Below are 12,145 nucleotides of genomic sequence, written 5' to 3'. Positions count from 1 at the left end.
AGAGCTGATAATTAGCAATGAGGGAAAATGCCCTTTGCAAGATGCCTCTCAGCTCCCAACTCCTGCAGCACAGGAAGACATGTTGGGAACATCACCTGGTTCTCTTTCCAAACAGCACACTGTGGTTTCACTCCAGGAAAATCAGGATGCCAGGATGAAGAATGATGGGTAGTGAGATTTCTACATGCAGAGAAAGGCAAACTCATTTGAAGACTGGTTTGCATGCAGGGAATATAATGCTCAAAACCACAAAGAGTTTTAAATAAAACAGACAAATGTCCCAGATACTTCTAACTGCTGAAAAAAATGTGAAGCTGTACTGGAAAAAAATGCACACTTACAGAGTGCCAGAGCCTAGAGCAGACCTTGCCAAGATATTAAAATCCCTAATCAGAAAGGAGGATGAAAGGAAACCTTCAAGAAATGTTTTTGGGTTTGGTTTTTCTTTTGTATGTTAATGAACAAGAAACTGAAAAGGTGAAGAGGCATGATCTATTTACTTGAAGATCTTGCTAACAGGCTACAAATACACATTAATCTGGATTTGTTCTGCCACTGTATTGCATTATCTCTTTCCGTGTAATACTGTAAACTACTCACGTTTTGTTCACAAAGCAGTTTGAGATCATCTCTCTGAGGAGAGCTTCCCACACCCCACTGTGTGTCCAAGTCATCCATCTGATTGGGAGCATGGTGTATAATGGAACGGATATCCCCTGCGGTACTAGGATCGACCGTCAGCTCCTTCACCCTACAAACAGAAAATGTTCCAGTTGTAAATTAGTACCTTTCTGTGCAAAAGAGTCACAACCAAAAATAAAGCTCTATAGGTTTATGCACAATTAATTCATTTAATAAGGGAGATGATGATGTCAGCTTCACAAATTTAATGTACTTTCAGTGACAAAAAGGTGTTAGTCTGATTTGTAAAAAGGATGGACATTGCATTTTTAATAATTGCACATGGATTACAGCCAATCTTCTAGCAAGAGGCATTTCCTGATTAAAATCTTGCTGCTTGTTAACAGTTAGGAGGGCAAGAATCTCAAACCCCTCAACAGTAACTCCTTAACAATGAGTGATGTTTGAAAGGAAAGTTCATTCACCCTAAACCTGACCAGCTTTCTTTTTTGGTGTACACAATTGTGCTTTAAAAAAGTTAGTCGATCAGCACCCCATTAGCTGTTCTAAGCAAAACAATAAAGAAATTCTGAAGAAAATAATAACTAGCAACCAAGTATTTCAGAGAATAAATAGATCCTTTAATTAATTTCAAAGTTCAAAATATTTTAATAAAATGTTAGGCTTTTGCAGCATGAAAGTAGTTCAAAGATTAGTAATGCTTCTGTCAAAAAAATACCATTTAAAAGCAAGTTTATGAAAGATGGAGTCTTTCATAAGTCTCTTTTCAAAGTCTGAAAGTATAGCAAGTTTTAGAACATATTCTACATTTCTTTAATAGGAAAAATGTTTTTCAACTAGCACTTACTACAATGGAAAATATTTTTCATTTAACTTCAGAGTGATAAAAAGTTTTAATAACATACACATGTAGAAATTTTTTCAGAGATATTTAAGTTACCCTGAACACAGAATTGTTAGATTTGGTCCACTAAATAGACAAAGGTGACATCATCATTTTTTTTTTAATGTATGAAGGAAACTAGCAAGCCTGGATACAGAATGTGGATGTTTAAGGAGGGTAAACAAAATACTGGGAAGATGATTGCAGATCATGCAGAACCATCACCTGCCAAAACAAAATAAAAACAAAGTATGTGTGACTCAAGGCAAGGGACTAATGAAAGGTTGGTCTGTAAATTTACATAGCCAAAAAAAAAATTAAAAATAAAGATTCCATGTATAGAATGAAGTAGACCTGGTGTTTGAAGGAGAAAAGTCGTCATACTCATAGGAAGGAGAGAGATCAGAGCGACTGCCACTACCCTGTGAGAAGGGAATGTCCGAAGGACTAATTCCAAACTCCTTTACTCTGCAGCAGCAAAATACAGTGGCAAATTAAATGTTCTCATAAACACAGTTAAAATGACAACTCTTTGTTTAGCATACTTCAATAATTAACTACAAAATTATTTTTATACTAAAACACATGTGTGTCAACATATTTAAACTTTCTGCAAACAGTTCAGATTACTAACAAAACTGAACAAAACCGGTGCTGCTAATTTGTAGGGGACTATAATAGCAGTGTTTTCAGAAGGCTAGTTCCAGATTTCCATTTGTATAGTTAATAAGATTTGGTCTACATTCAATATTCCAATAAATGGCTCCTTTTAAAATACCAAACCACTACAGCTACAAAACTTTAAATTCTATTCTGCATCCTTTTTTCACTGCACACACGCTAGTGTCCAGCACCTAATTACTAACTGTGAAAATGATGTATTGTTAGAAAAAAATAAAAAACTATACAAACAAATGAAGTAACATTACAGGGACAGGTACTCCATAACAATATACAATTTTAACACCAAAGGGAGGAAACAGTTTCAGCACAACTATTCAGTACAGTAGAAACAGTGTTTAAAGTTTTGTGGTGACTCTTCTAGAGTCACTTGAGCAACACGAGTTCTATAAGGGGTAAAAGTTCCCACGAGTCTTGAATGTGGACGGTACTTTGTTATATTACTGTAAGCAGGCGAGGAGAAGCCTCCTTCTCTCCAGGAAGGAAATCACAAAGACTGGTCCAAGCTAGGCAGGTTTATTACTGCCTCCCTTGATTCAGACACAGGGACATTTGGATATCGAGAGGAGCTGGCAGTAAGCCTCCTCAGCAGGCCTTTGTGCCCAGCCAGCAACTGGTTGTGGTGCCCCGACAAGCAGGAGCTGTCGTGATTCTGCCATCTTTCACTGGGACAAGCAGGCCACCACATGGTAAAAAATGGCAAAACCAGGATACCTGAAGGCCCCTGTCTGCAGCCTTGTGCTTTGCAGCAAAACATGGGGTGTCTGTGGGTCAAGGTCTGACTGCAGGGACACACAGAACCTGATCACCCCATTTCTGTTAAATGTGGGAGAACTGCAGCAGGAGAGGGTTTCTTTCAAACTCACTGGGGAGAACGGAACACTTTCTCAGAGCAGTACAGGTCTCAGAGCATCAGCATCTGCCTCTGGAGGTGCTAATTTCTCTTCAGTGATCAAAAAGTCTGTTGGATTTACTGGCTTTTTATTTGGGGGTCTCAGACATTTGTCTGTTTTGGGAAGCGTGAAATTTCATACGAAGGTATGATACACACTGGCAACTGCCTACAATTCCACCGTGGGGATGAAAAAAAAAAATAACATCACAGAACTTGTAGCTAACATCCCAGGGAATCATCAGAAACACTAATGCAAGAGATGGTCCCTCCAGAGCAGTGGCAAAACTAATAGTGACATCTTCCACATATCTTGCAATCCACATCATCCATCTTTGTATTTCTGGATAATGGTGTAAATGTGATTTCTATAGATTCTACTATAATGGTTGTAAAAAGTGACAAATTAAATGTGAGCCTTGATCAGTAATTTGGATCTTATTAAGAAATGCAACTATGATCAAATTATTCAAGTAGCTAAAACCATCATGGAACAACTATTTCAAATGTCAGTCATCAACAGCTGGTATAGCTATAAGAAATAATATTTTACATACCTGTTTGCATATCTCAATGTATTTAGAGTGTTTTCACATGATGCCATTCCCGGAGAAATTGTAGCAATCTGGAGAAAAGCCACATGTTAATAAAATCACTTTGTAGACATGAATGGGTAGATGAATTCAAATTAACTTCATATATTTTTTTAATCTGCAGTTTCATTTGCAATCTTCTACAAAAAATGTCTGCTATGTACAGTTGTCGTTATATAACAACATCTCAGAGACACAGATGTCCAGTCAAAGCTTCAATTTAATTCCTTTAACCAGACAAAAAACATCAAGAATTCATAAAAATTCAATCAATTTCCCCAACCTAACTATCTTGGTAACATAATATGTAAATGCAAAACTCTAAAAAATAAAAGACTCCTCAAAACAGGAAATATGCAACTCACTAGACTGTAAGACTAATATACCCTCCAAAAAATTACCAGATTATTTTTTTATATATCTTTGTAGGCTGTTCTCTGTTCAAGGAGACTCTATGATGATTCTGGCCATAGTCAAAAATCATACTTAATAATATTAAAGATGAGTTTGAATTTAACTATTTTTCTAAGTAAAGAAAATCTACAGGTTGGGCAGGTATATTCTCTGCTGGGTTAGGAACTGGCTGGATGGCCGGGCCCAGAGTGGTGGTGAACAGTGCTGCATCCAGTTGGCGGCCGGTCACTGGTGGTGTCCCCCAGGGATCAGTGCTGGGCCCAGTTCTATGTAGTATCTTTACTGATGATCTGGATGAGGGGATTCAGTGTACCATTAGCAAATCTGCAGATGACACCAAGTTGGAGGGGCATGTTAATCTGCTGGAAGGCAGAAGGGCTCTGCAGAGGGACCTGGACAAGCTGGAGAGATGGTCTGATTCCAATTGTATGAAGTTCAGTAAGCCCAGTGCCGGGTCCTGCACTTTGGCCATAACAACCCCCATGCAGCGCTACAGGCTGCAGAGCAGCCAGGCAGAAAGAGATCGGGGAGTTTGGATTGACAGGAAGCTGAACATGAGCCAGCAGTGTGCCCAGGTGGCCAAGAAGGCCAATGGCATCAGGGGCTGCATCAGGAACAGTGTGGCCAGCAGGAGCAGGGAAGTGATTCTTCCCCTGTACTCAGCTCTGGTGAGGCCACACCTGGAGTACTCTGGGCCCCTCAGTTCAGGAAAGACACTGAGGTGCTGGAGCAGGTCCAGAGAAGAGCAACAAGGCTGGTGAAGGGACTTGAGCACAAGTCCTGTGAGGAGAGGCTGAGGGAGCTGGGGTTGTTTAGCCTGGAGAAGAGAAGGCTCAGGGGAGACCTCATCACTCTCTACAACTACCTGAGAGGGGGTTGTAGCCAGGTGGGGGTTTGGTCTCTTCTCCCAGGCAACCAGCAGTAGGACACAAGGGCATGGTCTTAAGCTGTGCCAGGGGAGATTTAGGTTGAATATTAGGAAAAAATTTTTTACAGAGAGAGTAATCAAATATGGTAATAGGCTGCGCAGGGAGGCGGTGGATTCACCGTCCCTGGAGGTTTTTAAGATGAGACCGGATGTGGCACTTAGTGACATGGTCTAGTAACCATGGGTGTTGGATCAAGGGTTGGACTTGATGACCTCAGAGGTCTTTTCCAATACGGTTGATTCTATGATTCTATAATATGATTTTTTCCTCAGAAGTTATTTTATGGCAAACTTCTTATCAGATATATTTGGAATCTAAAGGTCTTTACTTTTCCAGTTAAATAAGATACTCTGAAGATAGCACCTTCTTTCCAGAACTCAGAAAAAATAAGAACTGTGATTGGGCAACAGTGGCAACATTATTTGTCCTAGTTTTTCTCGGTAGCCCAAGTTTTCCACCTATGCTCTCTTCAAGAGAGTGGTAAAGGCTCTACCCATGACAAATACCTCTATGATTCTACATACTAACATTTTTCATGGCATCACAACAATGATGATGCTCTCTCAGGAGACTGAAACTGATGGGGATTAGATAATCCCAATCTTCTCTTATATCCTGTTGCTGACATTCCTGTACAAAAGCAGAAGTTGTCACCCTGAGAGGAACTTCTCCTTCTGGAGAGAAAGGAAAAATATATGGTGGAAGCAGGTTAGAAAGCCTAAAGAGCCTGCTACCATACAGACTTAAGTTTAAACCCCTAAGTTTACACATCAGTTACTAATAAAAACAAGTTGTATATTTAAGAAGATCATGCAATTACACATCTCTTGTTCTGGATTCTAATTAACAAAAACTTAGCAGTTCCTGAAACCCTTCCTGCTTTATATAATGTGAAAAATGTATGCATCTCTTCCATCAGTTCAATGTTCAGAACACGCCACAGACAGGGATGTTTAGAGTGATGGTGTTTGTCTTCCCAAGGCATCATTACATGTGATACAGCCCTGCTTTCCTGGACGCAGCTGAACCTGCCTGACAATGAGAAGTGAATGAATTCTCTGTTTTCCTCTGCTTGTGTGCATCTTTTGCTTTAACTATTTACAACAACTGCTGTAACACTAGGAGACTGCTTCAACATTTTAAAGAGTATAAACAGCATAGAGAGCAGTACAGTTGCTGTAGCACATATAGCTAAATGCACATAGGGACATGCCTCTGTAGGTGCTGTCAGCCACGTGGACATCCTTTTCAGGGCACATGAACCCGTGCACAAGTCTTCGTGTATGACATCTCCTCATGCCCCAAAAAGCCCAGTCCAGGCAGGACAAGAGGACTCTGACCTCTTTGTCACTCGCTTCCTCATTCTGAATTTCAAATGACGATGGAGAAAGCTCTACTACTTACAAACAGGAGTATCTTTAAGACCTGAAATTACCATTCTTCCTATTTTGCATGTGTCTACATTGCTTATAAGCCACCACAGCGGCTTCAATGGCCCCAGTGGGACACTGAAGTTTACAGGCTCCTATTCCTACCCTGGAGGGCTTATGGGTCTGGCACTTCAGCTATGACTGCAGCACATCAAGGATGCAGCACATCAAGGAGCAGCACTGGTTAAAAAATGAGACTGTTCTATGTAGTCACATTGCAACTTTCAAATGGTGATAAATTATCCTACTAAATGGTTTCTCAAACAATTTAAGGACAAGAACAGTAAAATTGCAATGACTAATAAAGTTCAAAAAAACCTATTTATGCTGACTGCGTGTCTCTAGATTTCTTTTGAATAAAGCACATCCTAGTCATGACTGTCCATGTTATGAAGTTATTTTCAAAATATTTTTCTGAAATTTGAAAAAATATATTTCCAAATCATAGTTTAATTTTATATACAGAAGAGACTACTCCATCCCTAAAGACATAAATTTTACAATTGCAACAGGGAGTCCATAAACAATAAAAGGAAAAGTCACAAAAATGTAGAAACTACCAAATGAATTTTGCTCAAATATCCTCCTTACAGATTAGTATGTCATAAAACAAGTGGAAAACATGCAGCAGGTATTTTATACCAGGCCATTCCAAGAATCCCTTGGTAAGTTAAAATCACGAGATTTACCACATCGTTTTATATGCATTCCATACTGAAAAGCACAACACAGTTGCAAAATGTTTTACTCAAACAGCACACTGGAACATTCGATCAAATCTTTGTCTTGTTGAGAAATTCCTTAGTTGATGCCTGGGGTTAAACAATGACAGTATCTTAAGATAAACTTTGCTGATTAGACTCTTGATTAAAAAATTACATGTAAACAAACACTAAACCCAGAACGTCGCTCGTGTTCCTACTGCTCAGAACTGCAGGGAAAAATAAAAGAAGAATGAGTTTGAAAGCAGGATCTCATCCTGAAAGAAGCTTCTTCCGCTTAATTGTGAAGAAACTGTAGTTATCTGAATAAGAAAATAAAAAATATAATTCAAGCATATTTCCACTCAATTTCAGAGTGGATTTTTTCCTTAATTGAGAACTTCCATGAAATATTCACAAATGTTAATTATTCAAAATGCAGAGAGTAACTTCCAACAGACCAACTTTTCAAATTTCGTTCAGCAGTGTGGATACACTCGCTGGAGATGCACAATTTAGCTTTCTGATCGATCCTGGATAGGATTTATGAAGTTATAGAATCATAGAATGATTTGGTTTGGAAAAGACTCTTTAATGTCATTCAGTTCAACCCCTCTGCAGTAAGAAGGGGCATCTTATGCTAGGTGTGTCTCAGAGAGAAAGAAAACAATCCTCTCCTTTCACCAGAAAACTGCAGAAAGGTAGGTTAATAAGTGCTATCCTATCACTATTTTCAAATTAGAGTCATACCTAACAGCTAAAGGGAAGACTAGGCTGCCTTAACACCACAGCTTTCACGTTGTGGTCTGCAGACCTTTTTGGCCTCCAGACTAAGTAATTCCAAGGAGTCTGTGAAAAGTATCCAACACAAACAAACTTAGTAATAGGTGTGCAGAAAGTTTGCTTTCTCATAAGGAGAAATGTTAAGAATGCACAAATAAGACTACTGGATGTCAGTGCTTTTATTTGTTCTTTCCTCCATCTGTCAGAAGAATTCTGTTTTTCAGACTGGTGGAAATGCATATTTACAACTATTCAACAACTATTTACATATTTATATATACTCATGTATTTATATATTTATAATAGCTAATAATAATTTCTATTATTTTCAATAATTTTTATTTCTATTTTATTTTATATATTATACACATATATATTTTTTACATATTTATTTACAGCTATTCATTCCATCTATCCCAGTAACTTCCCCCTCAACAGCCTGAAGCATACACTGATGCACTTGGTACCAACTTTTAGTCTTTGTTACTTAAAGATCGTAACTCATCTCTGTATTTCCAGTCTACACACCTTTCCCAAAATTCTGCATCAATAAAAAACACTCTTTTATAATTAAGACATTATTAAAAACAGACAAAATTCTACCTAGAAGTATTTCTAGCTGCCTGCCTAGCTAGAAAACTAAAGGAAGAAATAAGAAGAGTCAATAAAAAGTGAGACAGGAACAAGTTATCTGAAATCAAGGAATCACTTGATTTGGAAAAGACCTCTAAAAATCATTTAATCCAACCATTTACCCAACCAAGCCCACCATCCTTGAGTGATGCATCTACACATCTTTTAAATACCTCCAGGGATGATGACTTGACCACTTTCCTGGGCAGCATGTTCCAACACTGCACAACCCCTTTGTTGAAGAACTTTCTCCTAATGTTCAATCCTAACAATTCAGAAATGTCTCTGTTGAAATCCCCCTCCACATACAGTGTCAGTGGAGAAATTTAAGTCCAACACACTGCCAGTAGCAAGTGACCAATTTTAAACATAATTCACAAAGGCTTTCAATTCACAGTGCCTTTTCTCTTTGTAATTCTTAGAACAGTTAACCAAATCAACTTACCATACAGGTACGTGAGTTTTCTCCAATGAATGAATCTCTTAGCACCTGAGTAAGTTTACTTGCTCTGAAGGGTGTATGAGGTTTATTTCGGCCTAAGGCTCTAATGCACTCCTGAAAGAACAAAGAGGTTCTTTAACATGTGTTGTGTAAATAAAATAAAAACGTAATTCAGAATCAGAAACTACATGCTTATTTTGTTGCTCTCCCCTAAAATATCATTAAAATTTACCATTAAAGCTTGGATTCAGTAAGTGTTAGGTTTCTACCTCTCTTTAAGCTCAGCAGGGAGGAAGGAACTTAAAAAGAAGGACTTAGAAGCCTAAAAAAATGAGTGTCATCCAAAATGTTTACACCTATTGTATCCAACAACAAAACAAAACACTGTGGATGTTAAATGTTCAGGCTAACAATTACTTCTGATTATCAGCTACAAAAGCCTGAATGACCTACAACTTCTGCCAGCAGCAGCAGCAGCAGCAGCAGGGACAGGGACATGTGTTAACTATACCAATTAAAAGCAGTAGCTTTGATTCTAAATTTACCACTGACTTTCTTTAGAGCTCAGAAGAAAGCAAACTCTCTGAAAGCCACAGATAGGCCACAGACCTAGTAGGCATAGCTTTCTATTGATATACTCAGCATTGGAAGGCACTCAAAAATGTTAAGTCATTCTCTGTTTTAAAATACTATTTAAGTGAAAAAAACAGAAATAAGGTCTCCTCTTTCATTCACAGGGGCATGGGTCCACACTAATATTAGCAGTTGGTTGGGTTCCAGTGAACAATACTCTACAGATGTAAATATTCTGAAATTACTATAGAAGTTATATCAGCAACTAAGCACAACAGTGCAAACCAAGATAGCATTAATCTAAACATAATTTCTGTCCACTCAGTGCTCTAACATCATGAGTTACTTCCTAGGCAAAGAAAGTTTCATTTTAAATTTTTGTGGTTTTGTCATATAATATTTTGACCATTAATTCACATTGTGCCTTTGCCTTGACACTTTGCTTCAGACACGTCTTCAGATGCAAGGTTTCCTTGGTGCACTTTTAACACATCTGCACACAGAACTTCTATAAACAACCATCCTTCAAATGCTTTTTAAATTAGAGCTTTGCTTTTAGCTGCACCAACAGATGGAATGGCCTTTGTGTTACATGAATAGTTCTACAGAAGTTCAACCAATCCTTCAGCTGAAGACACATCCTTGCGGTCTTTTGAAATTTCCTAGAAAAAGCTTCTTCCAGAAGCCAGGCTAGAAACTGTTGAAAGATAATCCGAGAAAGTATGGCAGCCATGAAACAGCATAAAACAGAACTAAAAATAGGCTTGGAATAAAAATTCCATTATACAGGATAAAACAAACACAAGGGTAAATTGGTTTTAACTAAAGTAATTACTGAAAAAACTAACCAGCTGAATTTTACAGAATGGACACAGCTCAGATAAACAGAAAATCTGAAGCTTGTTGAATGTGAATTTCACATACAGGTGCTAAAATAAGACTCAATACTTACAGGTAAGCAAGGCAGTGTATTCCTTGACTATTTTTAACTTATACATTAATATTAAACTTGCATAAAGAGTGCATAAACTCGCATATAAGACAGGAAGAAGACCAACAGATTTTCAACAAGTGACATTGCAAAGTAAAAAGTTACAAATGTGTATGCTGAATTGTTGATATGGCAATCAACAAGTTTAATTAAAATATTTTAATTTACTATAATGATTTTTAGTTTGCTTACTCCTGAAAGGTTAGAATTGGGCTATTTCTTTATTAGTAAAAGATTACAGAAGGACACCTCCAGCTTCTAAATTAACAGAGCTTTTAACTCCTTTTTGCTTTTCATCACAGCTCAGAAAATCAGGTAACAAAATTACAACACTACTTCCATGTAGAGATATAACACAAACACTTCCCATACTAAAAATCTGAACAGGTTAAGACAGGACTGATAACCAGATACAAACATCACTGGATTAGCATCAAAGACCACTTCTCAGAACATACTAGTTTAATTTAAACTTGACAATAACTTCATGGGTCCTGAATACAAATAGAAAAAGCTGAGCAATGTTTTTGGGCAGATGAAAAATGGAAAACTAACTTATAATTGAGAAACTTCTATTGTCTTACCACCTTTTAGATCTCTGCAAAACCTCAATTTATTTTTATTTCCCCTTCCCCATATAATTTAGATCAAAATCACTAGTACAGCACCAGCAGAACATTTTGCCATAATTAAAAAGACAACTTTTAGGAAAATTAACAAAATATGTTGTTTAAGCACTAGCCAGCACAAAATCAACAACTGAAAACACACATACACACCCCCACACCCACACACACTGCCAAAACCAACAAAATAACAACAAAAACCAAAACACAACAAAACAAAACAGCTTTATTCAATTACATTTGAAAGAACAGTAACACCAACATGTTCCCTGCATTGTTTCATTTGATGTTAAATCAGAACAGGCGACAGTTTTGGAACTGCTGCTTCCAATATTTCAACATGCCACACAATTTCGTAATGACATACTACAGATCACAATTTTGTGGTGTTTTGTGAGATCTCTTTAGTCAGATACCAGAGTTCTCCCAAATTTATACTGGGAATAAAAAAGTAAGCACAGTGATTTAGGGGTTCCGATTTTTTACATAAAACCACAGTGCTGGTACGTAGTATTTCATAGCTCTGTTGATGCATCCTGGATTGATGTATGAAATTCTGTAAAGTGACAGTATCACACAATTTGCTGTGGATTTCAACTTTCAAGGTTTATTTTTATGCCGTTGTTAGCTCTTTCTGGACATGTTGCTGTTGTTTTGCTCTAGTGAATATATTAACAGCAGTAAATAAATAGTATACTGTCAATGTAATTTTATTTTTTATTTAAAAAAAAGGAAATAAATACTGAGATCAGTAAGCATATTTCCAATTAGTATTTCATACCCTGAGTACCAAAGTCACTTGCTTTTCCATTTTAAATATATATCAGACATGTCTGCAAATTCAACTACTAGGGGACTTTCTGTTCAAGATGGGGTTTTTTTTTGGTTGGGTTTTTGTTGGTTTTTTTCTTTTACAAAAACTAAATGCAATT

At 37.4% G+C, this 12,145-nt stretch overlaps 1 protein-coding gene across 6 annotated transcripts in view; it reads right to left on the bottom strand.

The window, feature by feature from the left end:
- KIF2A (kinesin family member 2A) overlaps positions 1-12,145 on the bottom strand; it is a 54,671-nt gene that overhangs the window by 6,798 nt on the left and 35,728 nt on the right. For 3 of the 6 annotated variants that reach the window (XM_050330065.1, XM_050330063.1, XM_050330066.1), the window contains exons 15-18: positions 9,027-9,137; positions 3,656-3,723; positions 1,880-1,993; positions 601-751 (exon numbers count right to left, since the gene is read on the bottom strand). In XM_050330065.1, coding sequence (XP_050186022.1) covers positions 601-751; positions 1,880-1,993; positions 3,656-3,723; positions 9,027-9,137 — 444 coding nt within the window. The remainder of the gene's footprint in view (positions 1-600; positions 752-1,879; positions 1,994-3,655; positions 3,724-9,026; positions 9,138-12,145) is intronic. The other 3 variants (XM_050330068.1, XM_050330067.1, XM_050330064.1) reach the window with 2 other exon arrangements.

This window comes from Myiozetetes cayanensis, unplaced genomic scaffold, assembly GCF_022539395.1.
Source record: "Myiozetetes cayanensis isolate MyiCay16 unplaced genomic scaffold, myiCay2020 scf4, whole genome shotgun sequence".
Lineage (NCBI taxonomy): Eukaryota > Metazoa > Chordata > Aves > Passeriformes > Tyrannidae > Myiozetetes > Myiozetetes cayanensis.
The sequence above is the reverse complement of the archived record's forward strand: the minus strand, read 5'-3'. Positions and strand labels throughout refer to the sequence as shown.